The sequence below is a fragment of the Schistocerca cancellata genome, chromosome 5 (genome assembly GCF_023864275.1).
Source record: "Schistocerca cancellata isolate TAMUIC-IGC-003103 chromosome 5, iqSchCanc2.1, whole genome shotgun sequence".
Classification (NCBI taxonomy): Eukaryota; Metazoa; Arthropoda; class Insecta; order Orthoptera; family Acrididae; genus Schistocerca; species Schistocerca cancellata.
In genome coordinates, this window is record NC_064630.1 from 356,990,643 (window position 1) to 357,006,697 (window position 16,055).

The 16,055-nt window shown below is 43.0% G+C and overlaps 1 protein-coding gene across 1 annotated transcript in view; it reads left to right on the forward strand.

Annotated features, from left to right (window-relative positions):
• Positions 1–16,055, forward strand: part of LOC126187831 (syntaxin-6) — a 207,404-nt gene that overhangs the window by 5,973 nt on the left and 185,376 nt on the right. Inside the window, exon 2 of the mRNA XM_049929133.1 lies at positions 1,656–1,828. Coding sequence (XP_049785090.1) covers positions 1,656–1,828 — 173 coding nt within the window. The remainder of the gene's footprint in view (positions 1–1,655; positions 1,829–16,055) is intronic.

Genomic DNA, 16,055 nt, shown 5'->3' on the forward strand with positions numbered 1-16,055 from the left:
AATGATTAAACTTTCATTCCATTCGGAACCGACGTCCTTCATCAACATCAATATCAGCATAGACAAGAAAACATTTTTGTATTCGTTGTGGCTTGGAAGCAAACAGCCTCAGAATGTCATCTAGAGGAGTTTCTTACCATGCCAGACACAGATGCTGTCAGTTCATGAAGATTTCTGGCTGGATGCTCGTATGGAAGTATATGTCATCTCGTCGCATCCCACTCATGATCTGTGGGTAACAAATGAGATAACTGGGAAGGCCAGCGGAGGAATCGTACGTTCTTGGAGGCGTTTGTTGTGTGATCTGCATTGTCCTGATCATTAACCTGCGGGAATGTGTACCATTTCTGCCACTTATTCATGAGCATGCAACTTCCCTTCAACAAGTACCAAATCACTCCTGTTATCATATTCTGTAGCTCTCCCCATAATTCCAGGAGTTGAAGTGGTACGCTTCTCGAGGATCTCTGCTTCCAGCCTATGGACAGGTTGGCGTCAATCTGACCACCACAAACAGAAGTTAGGCTCATCGCTGAGCACGAGAGGATGCTACTCATTGTCCCGGTTTTACTGTGGCCTTACATAAAAAAATGTTGCTGTTATCTGTGATAAGGTGTTAACGGTAAACGACCCATGGCAACTTGAGATCTCAACCCAGTTTCCAGTAATTTGTTCCTGGCGTTTCGTAGCGACTCTCTTCTACCACCCTTTACCCGTATTCCAGTTGTTGTCATCCAATAAAACAATATTCTCGTGGTATATTTCTTCTGGAAGAACCTGTCTCTGCTCTCTTTGTTCTTTGCCACACTGCTGTCGTGTGTCCATCTCGTCAGTACTCGTTTTTCAGTAATTCCAGTACAGTCAGTTGCATCTGTGGTCTGTCGGTACGATACTTCCGTGTTCCTCATGCCAATGATTCGACCTCTCTCAACGCCTGAAGCTGCTCGAACATATCCTTTCGGCATGCTGCATTGTGATTTCCGACTGAAAAGTTCCAGTAACGTTAGACACACCGAACAGCCATCATGTGCTCACACCATCCTTCATCTGTAAGAATGCCTTTTTTCTGTTCTGGAAATAAGCGCGCATACGAATGGGATTTTAATCAACAAATCCTACGCCATGAGCATAATACTGGAGTATTAGTTTGGTAGCGTCTGGTCAAGGTGATCATGGTCCAACACTTTCCATTTCCGTCAGTGCTGTTATTTCCAGGTAAAGAAACACATTTTATCTGATTATTGCGTGGATCGCATAACAGACAGGCTCTTGCATGTAGATTTTGTATCTCATTCCACGACAAAACAACTAAAATAAGGCAGTTAATGCTGTAGCTTTTATAGGTTGTAAGTTACTTGTAGCACACTGTTTCATTAATACTTTATCAATATTGAAAGCATTATTGTAATCAGACTATAAAAAAAAGGCCGAACTTAAATAGTTCTGTAATGTTCAGGCCACAAAATTTATAATACAGAAAAATATCTTAATAGCACTGTGAAACAAGAAAGTAAATGAACAGAGTAACTAAAACTGATTAACTATAGATTGACAGGAGTGAACATATTTGTCATTGCCTTAATATATATATTTTTTTACCTTAGAAGTAAATGATATATTTTCCATGTTTTGTTTAATAAAGTTATTTATTACAGTGAAGTATGCAAAGCTTTAAACAAAACGAGAGGATTGTATCGTCGTTGGCTTGAGCTACATGATGACCCAGGTAATAGTGTATCAAAAGATGAATTGGAATGGACTACAACAGAACTACGAAATGCGCTTCGCAGCATTGAATGGGATCTAGAAGATTTGGAAGATACTATTGATATCCTTTTTGAATGAATGAAGTTTTTTGGCAACGTGAAATAGTTTTAGTATACAGCCTTCCTTTTTCTTATAATTAATTTTATTGTGAGAGAATTACTAATGTCCGAATAGCGTTTTCTCTTCTGCCACAAACGTAGCATCCATGCTGTGACGAGATCTTTTGAACTAACCTCGAAAAATTCTTTTATATTGCGTCTTGCAATACAGTATATCACATTCTTTTGTGAAAGATTTGAAAAACGGTGTTTTCTCTTATTAACCGCGGTTGAGCGTAGAATATTTCAACGGAAGAATAGCGATTCCTGAAGCGATTGTTTAGACAATCATTGTGTGCAAAATTATAGTTCATTTATGGTCTTTAAATATTTTACGACTTCGTATGGTGACTAGAGACTCTGTAGTTTGCAGCTAGATTACCCTTGGTGTTTGCCAGTGTGCGGCGTTCATTTTATGTGATGACAGAAATGGAACAGAAAAAATGCTGTTGATGCATAATACCGTCATAGTGCCACAAGTTGAATGACAGTACGTAGACAGATGAATAATCGAGAAAGAGAGACAATAAATAAAGAGAATAGACTCATATCCCTCTCTCGAAGACCAAGCGAAATAGTTGAATGATAACGAGTTTTTAATATCGGCGTACTAATTTTAAGTATTCTGTCGTTTCCTCAGAGCACAGCGTGCGTTTCATCATCCAGTCCACAAAAGCCTCCTTCCAACCTTCTTGTCGTCTGATTCGCGACGACGGAACATCTAAACGAAAAACTGTAGTAAAGAGTAGAGAACAGAAGACGAGAGAAGAGGACGACCTGATGGAGATAATCTTAAGTGTAATTGTTTTTAAAAGCGTCACTTGCTTTTATTGCTTGTTTTCTTTTATCTTTGATGTGCACGGGACATAATGTAGCAGTTAACGATCCATACAGCGGACAGACCATTGTCGCCAGTTTTTAATCCAATTTATCTGACGTATATCAGGTCGTTGGAAGCTGTACGGGAAAACATTTCTAGGAGCCGCAAAGTACTCTGCAGTCATAAAATGACAAAATTTTTGCTGCATGACAGTAGGAAATACTTAATTATCCATTCTCGCTACCATAATCGATTTCGACGTTAGAGCCATTACGAATATGTTGTGAACTGAAATGAAATGCGGAAGTGGACATTATATTCCTACAGCTGAAATGTTCACCGAGCGAGGTGGCGCAGTGGTTATCACACTGGACTCGCCTCGCATTCAGGAGGACGTCGCTTCAAATCCGCGTCCGGCCATCCTGATGTAGTTTTTCCGTGATTTCCCTAAATCGATTCAGGCAAATGCCGGGATGGTTCATTTGAAAAGGGCACGGCCGACTTCCTTACCTATCGTTCCCTAATCCCATGGGACCGATGATCTCTTTGTTCGGTCCCCTCCCCTAAATCCCCCCCCCCCCCGCCCCCCACTGCTGAAATGTACGCATTTCGTTTCGCCAACCAAAGTGAAAACTGTGTGGTGTGGTGGGTACTGGATAGTTCTCGAACTTATTATATTGTTTCCCGTGTTTGCATCTTCTTAGGTGCTCTTCTTGACCATTCAGTTCCAGTCTACGTACCGAAGCACTGATTGATGATGGAAATAGTTTTGAGATTTCACGATGAATGGTTCTGAGTCCACTTGCTACGAATCATTATCCATTATATGCTCCGCCTTTCTTCGGGGTGATACGTCTACTTGTGTGGTAGAGCAGGATTAAAGTTCGAAGTATTTTTTTGTCTACGGAGGATGGGGGCAGTTGAAGTTTCGTCTCTTTTGATTCAAGGGTAAAGCAACCTGCTGCAAGCGTGATTCTTCTCTTACTGTTCCTAAAGGAACAATATGTAAGAGGTTCAAAAACATTCGTTGACTTCTATGTGGCAAGCAAACCTCGGAATTTTCGGAGTATGCTTTCATAGATATTTGGTTTATTTTTTCTTTTGAAGCGTCTGCTAGTTTAAATTTTGCAGCATTTGTTCCGTATCCTCTCGCTAGTCAAACCAGTCTGTGGTCATTCGCGGTGCTGTTCTATGTAGTTGCTCGATGCAAACTAGAGAACAGGGAAATAACGTTCCGAAACCTGAAAATTGCATTTGATGATTTGCTGACGCTTTGGGATCTCTCCTGCAGTCTCTTCACAGGGGACGGCAGTCGCGCGTGAAAATATACTTCAGCCTGTCGATCTGTTTATCGTACTTTGTAACTAGTCGTATGTCTTTTTTTTGGGGGGGGGGAGAGATTACATACTTACATATACTCACAAATTCAGAACATGGAGATGATCTTATTTAATTAATTGTATTCAAAAATTAGTACTGAGCGTTTGGGTCAGATACAGGAATCTCGCATTTCCGTCGTGGGCAAGAGTTAGTTTGAAGTTGTCTTATCACAATCAGTAATATGTAGAGTTCCTTGTGACGTGCGGTGGATGCATTGGGTGAGAGGAAGCAAAATTGTGAAACGCGGAGGCGGCACATAGCTTCGTTACTCTAGAATAACACCAAGCGTGGCCCTGAGATTAACGTTTCCATTCGAACGGATCACAATCAGCAGTGTAGCATGCTCCCACTCCATGGGACACTGCGAAGAGATTTGGCAGCCAAGAACGGTCATTGCCCCCATTTTTTAAAGATAAACAACTTTGCTGAGCCGCCACCTGTCTTACCTCTACAGGCCAAATCTGCTGAAAGTATCTTCCGCTACCATTAATAAAATTGGCTACTTCTGAGTCGAGTGCCAGCATGCTGTAGTGCGTTAACGTCCTCCGTGGGGAGGTGGGTTTGGGTTCGTAGTGTACAACACCAATAAAATATTTCTCCTAGACTTCCCTTGGTATCTTTCACAAACAAGTCAAAATAAACTTTCGTAAAATAACGTGCCAAGATTGCATTAACATGAAATTAATGTCTGTGTTTACAACTTACTATACTAAAACGTTTCAGCACGCGAGGAAACCCCAGCAATCGATGACGTTTTGTAACCTTGAAGAAAGTGTCTTTGTTAAAGATTTATGATTTATCAACACAACTAGAATCACAGAGAGTATACACGGCTAACGAAAAAAGTCAAGCACCCCGAAGACGTGGTTGGATGATAATGTAACTTCGTACACGTACATACCCTTGAAGTCTATGTAAATTATTACAGTTGCAGTTCTGTGTGACAGGTAGAACCGCCACCGGAGAACATTAGTGTTGCTCGTTTTTAGTGCTGTTACCATTCTCGTAGGGTAAGGGAGGCGCATGAAAGCGTTAGACGTTCAATGACAGTTGCGAAGGACCCAGATGCCGCGTACTCGTGTTAGACAGCATTATCAGCACCGGACAGAGTGTGGAAAATGCCGCATTGGGGGTCTCCATTTGGCCTGCTGGTCCAATTGTGCAGCAGTCATCTTTCTGGGGCATTCGGATATGTTAGTGGCCCAATGTTGGAACGCAGGGGAACGTAAGGGTCGGCATAGTCGTCGTCGATGCTCCAATCGATCATGTCTAATCTTGACGAGGTAGGATCGCCATACCGTACACGAAGCACATCATAACCTCTTGACATCTGCTCTTGCCATCCGAGAACAAGTAGTGGACTGCCAGCAACATTTTGTATTCCCGCACCATTGGTCGGGACTAGCATGTTTAGGATGCCGTTAACACCACAACACAAACGGCTGCGCTTGGAGCGATGCCGTGACCAGGATGCCGCTCCTCTCGGAAGGAGTCCACTGTTTTATGCCGTCTACGCATTGGTCATACCAGGCTCACCCATTGTTTCCTCCTGCGTAACGAACCACTCCTGCAGTGTGATTGTGGAGCCAGACTGACGGTGTCCTACATATTGGTGGAATGTCCCATTCTTTTGGCCCTTCGTGCTAAGTTTAGTCTTGCCGATATCTTATTTCTAATATTAGCAGACGATTAAGGAATGGCTGAACTGGTTCTCAGTCTCCTCTCTGAAAGTGGTTTTTATTTTCTCCTCTCTGAAAGTGGTTTTTATTTCTAGATGTAAGGTTTTGCCTTACTCCGGGAGCGGGGGCAGGGTGGTTGTGGTTGGGACCACTCTTCATGTCCTACCGGTCTGCAAACCCACGAATACTCTTCCATGGAAAGACCACCCTTTTTTCCAGTTTCTAGATTTGGTCTCACGTTTTATGCTTTTTACTGTGCGTGTTTTAACTTCATTATTTTATAATTTGACTCCCCTGATGATTAATCCACTTTTAGCGGATCCTCTTTATTCAGTAAGTACCTTCGGAATCGCGGGACTGATGACGTCGCCGTTTGGTCCCATAGACACTTTCAGTCAATCAGGAAGAGCGGCTCTGCATTATTCCGGATGACCGTCGTCAGCGAGTATGGCGGTAGCTGTGGAGAGGTCCCATCCTTCCAATGTTTCAGAGAGGCACGGCGGTAGTACTCTTGCCGTCACGGTGTGGGGTGCCATCGTGTATGATTTCAGGTCACGGCTGATAGTGACTGAGGAAACTCTGACAGCACAATGGTATGTCAGTGACGTCCTGTATCCTCATGTGTTACACGTTAATATCGTGGTGCCATTGTTAAACAGTACAGTGCTCACACTTGGCACGTGTCTTTATTAAGTGTCTGCGTGATGTTTAGGTACTACTGCAGCCAGCAAGATCCCCAGATCTGTCCCCAATAGAAAATGCGTTGGACCAGCTCGGTCGTCAACTCCGCCCTAGCGCCAGTACCCAGGATATCAAGGACCAGATACAACAGTTGCTGGCCAGCTTGCGTCAACAAAGGGTACGACAGCATTAAGACACTAGTCCCAACCTAGTCAGTGTGTGCATCTATGCCTTAGAGAGCGCACCGTCATATTGATATGTGGGATTATACTGCCGAGTTCTTTGTCAATTTGACTCGAATTTGTAATCAGAGAGATAACATAATGTACACTATGTGATCAAAAGTATCCGGACACCCCCCAAAACATACGCTTTTCATATTAGGTGCATTGTACTGTCACTTACTGCCAGGGACTCCATATCAGCGTCCTCGGTAGTCATTAGACATCGTGAGAGAGCAGAATGGGGCGCTCCGCGGAACTCACGGACTTCGAACGTGGTCAGGTGATTGCGTGTCACTTGTGTCACACGTCTGTACGCGAGATTTCCACACTCCTAAACATCCCTGGGTCCGCTGTTTCCGATATGATAGTGAAGTCGAAACGTGAAGTGACACGTACAGCACAAAGCGTACAGGCCGATCTCGTCTGTTGACTGAAAAAGACAGCAGATAGTTGAAGAGGGTCGTAATGTGTAATAGGCAGACATCTATCCAGAGTGCAACAGCATCTACTGCAAGTAGTATGACAGTTAGACAGGAGGTGACAAAACTTGGATTTCATGGTCGTGCGGCTGCTATAAGCCACTCATTACGCCGGTAAATGCCAAACAACACCTCGCTTGGTGTAAGGAACGTAAACATTGGATGATTGAACAGTGGAAAACGCTGTGTGGAGTGACGAATCACGGTACACAATGTGGCGATCCGACGGCAGGGTGTGGGCATGGCAAATGCCTGTTGAACGTCATCTGCTAGTGTTTGTAGTGCCAGCAGTAAAACTCGGAGGTGGTGGTGTAAGCGTGTGGTCGTGTTTTTAATGGAGGGGTCCTGCACCCCTTGCTGTTTCGCGTGGCACTATCACAGCACATGCCTACATTGATGTTTTAAGAACCTTCTTGCTTCCCACTGTTGAGGAGCAATTCGGAAATGGCGATTGAATCTTTCAACACAATCGAGCACCTGTTCATAATGCACGGCCTGTGGCAGTGTGGTTACATCAGAATAACATCTCTGTAATGGACTGGACTGCGCAGTGTCCTGACCTGAAGCCTATAGAACACCTTTGGGATGTTTTGGAACACCGACTTCGTGCCAGGTCTGACCGACCGACATCGATACCTTCCCTGAGTGCAGTATTCCGTGAAGAATGGGCTGCCATTCCCCAAAACACATTCCAGCACCTGATTGAACGTATGTCTGCGAGAGTGGAAGCTATCATCAAGGCTAAGGGTGGACCAACACCGTATTGACTTCCCGCATTACCGATGGAGGTGTAAGTGATTTTCAGTCAGGTGTCCGGATACAATTGATCACATCGTGTACCTCTCAACCTGTGAAGTTTCAATTCGTCACCTCCTCGTTTGGTGGGTGCTTCACTTTTTTTGTCACTATGTATCTCCAATGTAGGCTTTTCCTCTCATTTTAAAATGCAGGAAGGGATATGAAAACAGAGTGTTTCAGTGAATATTAATTTATAAGTGAAACGATAATAACTCCTTATCACAAAAATTTTGTCACAGTTTGATAGTACATGTAAATGAGCTGTGGATGGGAAGAGCTTCATTGCTAAAGACAGTCATCTTACAAAATACTGTAGCGGAAGGCGAGCAGCTGTGATGGAGATCGAAAGTAGAATTGTCGATAGCTAATTTCTAGTTTTTCATACTAGCTCTGTCTCACGGAGCTAAACTCTATACTCGTTTTTTATTCATTAAAATTTCCCCGTGTGGCTACTCCTCGTAAAATTCTTACAGCGAACTCGTACATTTACAATTCACTCTGGGTTTGTAAGATTTGTAATTAGTGGTAAAAAATTTGTGTAATTCTGCTCTGATATTACGAACTTCCTAATCTTTGAGGCATCTGTGAAACCAGGCGAGTTGTCCGTATCCGGAAAAGAGTGAGATGGTGCAGTGGTAGGACACTGGACTCGTACTCGCGAGAACGGTGGTTCGCATCCTTTTCCAGCCAGCCAGATTTAGGTTTCCGTGATTTCCCTAACCCTGTTAAGATCATTTCAAAAGCTACGGCTGACTTCCTCTTCCAATTCGAGCTTGTGCTTCGATTCTAATTACTTCTTCGTCGACAGGATATTGAACCTTAATTTTCCGTCCTTCGTTTCGTGTCCAGGAGTAGTAGTTTCCCAGAATGCATCGGGCAAAGATAGGGATGATATATTGATAACCCCGACATCTTTCTCTCGTTTCTGCTCAAATGAAATGGCACTCAGTCTTCAGTCACCTGCATATTGACAGATCTCTCTTCTAATACTCTTCCTCCATCTTGAATAAGGAATGCACCGTAGGCTATTAAGCGTATTATGTATATGCTCTTCACCTATAAGTAATTATAACCAATCTAATATTTGCAAACTTTGTCTATTCCAGGCAGCCTCCGCTAAAATATTTCTTTATGACAAATAGTTTCAAGAATTCGACTGTCACATGTCACTTGTTGCCTGCTTCACAAGAAGTGATCCTTGTGACATTTTAATTGTAGAGTGATTCTCAGCACTAGTTGCGCCATAAAGAAAAGCTTTAATCAATCTCAATGGAATAAATTCGTACCGTATTTCATTAGTCATGTGACCTACGTGCAAGTTCATCTTGATGTTATATAAAGCCCTACATCCTCGTATTATTAAACGTATGCAATCTACATCTGCATGGATACTCTGCAAATCACATTAAAGTGCCTGGCAGAGGGTTCAACGAACCACCTCCACAATTCTCTATTATTCCAATCTCGTATAGCGCGCGGAAAGAACGAACACCTATATCTTTCCGTACGAGCTCCGATTTCCCTTATTTTATCGTGGTGATCGTTTCTCCCTATGTAGATCGGTGTCAACAAAATATTTTCGCATTCGGAGGAGAAAGTTCGTGATTGGAATTTCGTGAGAAAAATCCGTCGCAACGAAAAACGCCTTTCTTTTAATGATGTCCATCCCAAATCCTGTATCATTTCACTGACACTCTCTCCCCTACTTCGCGATTATACAAAACGTGCTGCCCTTCTTTGAGCTTTTTCGATGTAGTCCGTCAATCCTATCTCATAAGAATCCCACACTGCGCAGCAGTATTCTAAAAGAGAACGGACAAGCGTAGTGTAGGCAGTCTCCTTAGTAGGTCTGTTACATTTTCTAAGTATCCTGCCAATAAAACACGGTCTTTGGTTAGCCTTCCCCACAGCATTTTCTGTGTGTTCCTTCCAATTTAAGTTGTTCGTAATTGTAATTCCTAGGTATTTAGTTGAATTTACGGCCTTTAGATTTGACTGATTTTTCGTGTAACCAAAGTTTAACGGATTCCTTTTAGCACTCCTCACACTTTTCTTTACTTAGGGTCAACTGTCAATTTTCGCACCGTTCAGATATCTTTTCTAAATCGTTTTGCAATTTGTTTTGATCTTCTGATGACTTCATTAGTCGATAAACTACAGCGTCATCTGCAAACAACCGAAGACGGCTGCTCAGATTGTCTCCAAAATCGTTTATGTAGGTAAGGAACAGCAAAGGGCCTATAACACTACCTTGGGGAACGGCAGAAATCACTTCTGTTTTACCCGATGACTTTACTACGAACTGTGACCTCTCTGACAGGGAATCACAATTCTAGTCATATAACTGAGACGATATTCCATAAGCAAACAATTTCACTACAAGCTGCTTGTGTGGTACAGTGTCAAAAGCCTTCCGGTAATCCAGAAATACGGAATAAATCTGAAATCCCTTGTCAATAGCACTCAAAACTTAATGTGAATAAAGAGCTAGTTGTGTTTCACAGGAACGATGTTTTCTAAATCCATGTTGACCATGTGTTTGTTTTCTTCGAGGTAATTCATTATGTTTGAACACAATATATGCTCCAAAATCCTGCTGGATAACGACGTTAATGATATGGGCCTGTAATTTAGTGCATTACTCCTACTACCTTTCTTGAATATTGATGTGACCTGTGCAACGTTCCAGTCTTTTGAGCGAAAGAATGTTCTTAACGTCTGGAAGAATGACCAGAACGTTGGCGACCACATAAGTGAAGGTAATAACTAACAAGCGAGCGAAGTTTCAGTGCGTACTCAACCTTCGGTATAACTAGTGGAAACAACCAAATTAATATTTCCATTAATAAGTGAAATATGATGCTGGTAAATATGCCTCTACCCCGTGTACCGCAAGTCTCTAGAGGAACGGAAGGTTCCAAATGATTGGAAAAGAGCACAGGTAGTCCCAGTCTTCAAGAAGGGTCGTCGAGCAGATGCGCAAAACTATAGACCTATATCTCTGACGTCGATCTGTTGTAGAATTTTAGAACATGTTTTTTGCTCGAGTATCATGTCGTTTTTGGAAACCCAGAATCTACTATGTAGGAATCAACATGGATTCCGGAAACAGCGATCGTGTGAGACCCAACTCGCTTTATTTGTTCATGAGACCCAGAAAATATTAGATACAGGCTCCCAGGTAGATGCTATTTTCCTTGACCTCCGGAAGACGTTCGATACAGTTCCGCACTGTCGCCTGATAAACAAAGTAAGAGCCTACGGAATATCAGACCAGCTGTGTGGCTGGATTGAAGAGTTTTTAGCAAACAGAACACAGCATGTTGTTATCAATGGAAAGACGTCTACAGACGTTAAAGTAACCTCTGGCGTGCCACAGGGGAGTGTTACGGGACCATTGCTTTTCACAATATATATAAATGACCTAGTAGATAGTGTCGGAAGTTCAATGCGGCTTTTCGCGGATGATGCTGTAATATACAGAGAAGTTGCAGCATTAGAAAATTGTAGCGAAATGCAGGAAGATCTGCAGCGGATAGGCACTTGGTGCAGGGAGTGGCAACTGACCCTTAACAAAGACAAATGTAATGTATTGTGAATACATAGAAAGAAGGATCCTTTATTGTATGATTATATGATAGCAGAACAAACACTGGTAGCAGTTACTTCTGTAAAATATCTGGGAGTATGTGTGCGGAACGATTTGAAGTGGAATGATCATATAAAGTTAATTGTTGGTAAGGCGGGTACCAGGTTGAGATTCATTGGGAGAGTCCTTAGAAAATGTAGTCCATCAACAAAGGAGGTGGCTTACAAAACACTCGTTCGACCTATACTTGAGTATTGCGCATCAGTGTGGGATCCGTACCAGATCGGGTTGACGGAGAAGATAGAGAAGATCCAAAGAAGAGCGGCGCGTTTCGTCACAGGGTTATTTGGTAACCGTGATAGCGTTACGGAGATGTTTAACAAACTCAAGTGGCAGACTCTGCAAGAGAGGCGCTCTGCATCGCGGTGTAGCTTGCTCGCCAGGTTTCGAGAGGGTGCGTTTCTGGATGAGGTATCGAATATATTGCTTCCCCCTACTTATACCTCCCGAGGAGATCACGAATGTAAAATTAGAGAGATTAGAGCGCGCACGGAGGCTTTCAGACTGTCGTTCTTCCCGCGAACCATACGCGACTGGAACAGGAAAGGGAGGTAATGACAGTGGCACGTAAAGTGCCCTCCGCCACACACCGTTGGGTGGATTGCGGAGTATAAATGTAGATGTAGATGTAGAAATTGTTTCTGTCGCTGTATATTAGGGGGTCTCGTCCTTGCCCTTTTGCAAGAGGTACTTTGCGAGTTTTGAGAACAACTGTATTCCGGTCCATGTAAGGTGGACATATGAGAGCCTAATACAGTCTAATCCGTTATTCCGAAATTCGCTATTGTGCGGATTACAAATGCGCTGCAAAAGTTCTTCATTGTTGTGCTTAACATGTCATGGAGCTGAGAAATCGGAGGGTTTGCGTTTGGATCTAGCAAGGACGGCCGTTAGACTTTGCCAGCACATCATGTATATTTTGAGGCATTGGCCACTGACCGTCATAAAGTTCTTACCACGATAGACTTTATACCTAGAAAATCTCCTGTCTATAGGTACTGCAACAAATAACTCGGTAACAGAAGGGTGAGTGTTGGGAGCTGTTAATTGTGGCTCAATAGTTTTTATTCTGGCGGGGTAGGGTCGATTTTCGTCGTCTGGAGGCCATATATGATTCCATCGATTAGAAGCCTGGGAAGAGGCCTTTATGTCCCGTGTGGGCCGAATTAGTTTGCACACGTTTACGGAAGGTGGATACATACCTTCAATCGCAACTGAAAAAATGTTGGACAGTTTTGTCAGACTTGTGGAGCGAGATTGAGAGAGGAGGCGAAAGACAAGCTGGTGTGGGACCTAGTTTCTTCACGACAGGCAGCCTGCTCACCGAGCGGCCAAAATTGAAGCATTCCTTGAGAAGACCCGAGTCGACACCTTTCCGCACCCACCTCAAAGCTAAGTCCAGGACCCATGTCGTCTCTCTGAGTACTCTCCATAACAAGACAAGCCATTATCAGCATCGATTTGAGTCCTCGGAAATGGGTGTATGCTTATAAATCATTATTGATTACTACATCTAAAGAGACATATCGTGGCCCCTCACTAAGTGGTTTGAGATTATTTGTTGCTGCATATCATCTTCAGTATAATTTGAGAAGTTACGAGTGCAAATTTCCTAACACCAGGAATGTGAGTTACTTTCTCAGAACTTTGAGTGATCCTCACGCTAACCAATAGACCTCTCACATATAATTATTGTTTTACATTTATAGCACAACACCTGTTAGTTATTATTGTACAAGTCTTTTGCGCTGTAATTAGATTTCAAAACACGGGAATTTTTTCTACGTTTGGAACATACATTTATCGCCACAAATGTCAGTTCTGTATAGAGTTGCGGACAAAACTCACTTTTGCCTCTTGTAGAAAACGAGTGCCAAGAACAGTAGCTACAGCACAAAACACGTGTTTTCCGATAGATTATCAGATGTCTTGCGACTTCATCATACAAGGCATATTCAAGTTGAATGGTCAGAGACTATCTTTCTAATAGACGCAGAAGAATTTGGCGGTTTTGTTTCGGTTTGTGAACAATACTCCTGGGGAGTAAGAAAAGATGCATTTGCTGAAACACATTGTTCGGTAGCAAGTAATATGGCTGAGAATGCGCTTCTTGGCCCACACGTCCTTGCTGCTGCGCGGACATTGGATTGCATTTCCCGTGAGTTGTACGTAGCACCATTTGCAGCGTTTTACCGCAAGGAAAGCTTAAGGTGATTTAGCCCGCACCAAGCATTCATTTCGCTCGGTCCCGAGCACATTGCTCCAGTGTGTGGACTTGCATCATCAAAGATGAAAACATTTCCACGAAACATTCCCGAGAAGGTCAGTGTGAATTTTGATGCGAGAAAGCATATCTACATCCAAACCACGCAAGCCGCTTTCAGGTGCGAGGTAGCGTGTAGGCTACTCATGGTACCACTATCAAGCCCCCCCCCCCCCCCTTTTTTTGTTCCATTCGCGAATGATGCGTGGGAACACAGACAATAGGTAGGTCTATGCATGAGGTCTAATATTTATAGGAAATAGACTTCGATGCGAGCTGTAGCCTAATTTGCCATTGTTTCTAACTCTGAAGTCTACTGGCGATTTGCCCCAGCTTTTTGTACACTAGGCGATATGTTATTGTTCGATTAACATTAAACTTCATTTATGTTTGACGAATAATATTTAGTAGGACTACGGAGCACAATTCTGCCGTTACCTTCAAATTTATGCCGAGAATTCTCCGACATGCATTTTAGTGTACTCCCAGTACAGTACCTAGAAACTCACCGAACCGTTTCTGAACCGTCTCCATTTATAATAGAAACATATGTCGCAATTTATTCGCCTATTTTAGTTTTTGCTGTGAATGCATCATTTGGGACGCTGCAGCGAAGTCGCAATTTTATGTCTTAACAACACTGTCACTTCCTGTTGGAGGATAATCAATATTTAAGTACGTGGACATTTTCGTCGTAGGGGGCGTAATACTTACTTCTATCAGCCGTTGAAATGGGGGAGATTCGAAAGAAACGCCCAGCATTTCGGCGAGGAAAAAGGTCCGAGCTGCACATTAACAAATTTTTTACTATTACTGAAAGTCTATCAAATGTTCATCTGTGGCGACGTTGTTTGCTCCGCTAACCACATGATGCTCTGGTAAAATGCTGAACTCGTAAATTCAGACGTAGCGGCGCTACCCAGAAACTTTTTTACATCATGAAATCAGGCTGATGACTGGATTGTTTATTTAGGAAAGGCCACACTCGCGTTCTTTTTTTTACCATCTGAAGAGACGAATCTTTCGTCTATAGGACGGTGAACAAAGAGAGAACGACGAAAATTGGCGTATAGCAACCACTGTTAGTAACACTGAGACTTAGGCCTGCCTGTCCTTTGGGAAAGTGTTTTTTCGGTATTTGGCAACGCAAATGCAATTTTAGATATTCCCTGTGAATCCTTCATCTTGTTTGAAGACCAGTCGCAAGTGACTAGTTGGCGGCGTTGTCTGGTATCTCAAGCACCTCAACCGCGTTGCACTCCACGCGAAGGCTACTTGATATATGGGTCGCGGAAACGATACGCTCCGCGGAACACCAGTTGCTCAAGAGAATGGGATTTCTGCAGACACGGAAAGCAAGCAAGCGTGACTATTTCCTTGTCTCGGATTTGCCCTTGAGTTTCCTATTATTGTCTCATTCATACGTGTTACACCTCAATGGAAAAGCGCGTGGAATTTGCATTTTCCGTTTGCGGCAGGTGTGTAGATTCTCGGCAAGGTATCAGCTAGACAGGCTGTCCTGATGTACGTCTGATATGTATTCTGCAAGTGTGCAGTGCATGGCGGAGGGTACTGCATACCAATATAGGATCTTCTGTCTTATTCCATTCACGTATTGAGCGAGAGAAAAATGGGCAAGGTATTCAAACACTGGAACGGTAATCTAGATTTCCCTTACAGGTGCACTGCACTTTCCCAGAACCCTTCCAATAAATCTTGCTTCTTCCATTCACCTTCCCGAATACTGATTTTACGTGATCGTCCAATTTCATATCGCTTCTTAGTAGTGTCCCTGTAAGATGCGACGTTCTCAAGAAGTTCGCCCCCTAATATTCTAATCCGGTACTATCGGATTTTCTCTTTCTTATAGGTATTACCTTGCAAGTATCCACAAGTAAAGAGAGCTGCTATTCATTACACAAAGTGGAAATATTTGGCTTGGTCTTTCTGTAGTTGTGCCTCTTCCCAATTTCTGTCTTCATCCTGAGCTATCATGCTTCTGTGCCCTGCAATGACGCATGACGGATAGTTTAGTGTGGTTGATGTTCAGTGCTCCTTGCACAATTTTACTGCTCATAGATGACACAAGTACCGTTGTGCCAAAGCAAAAAAGAATAGGACTATCTGTGTTGTCTAGCTGCAAAGAGAGAATGTAATTGTCAGTGCCCTGTTAGAAGGAACCACGCGGGAATTACCTTTTAACGAGTCAAGAAAACC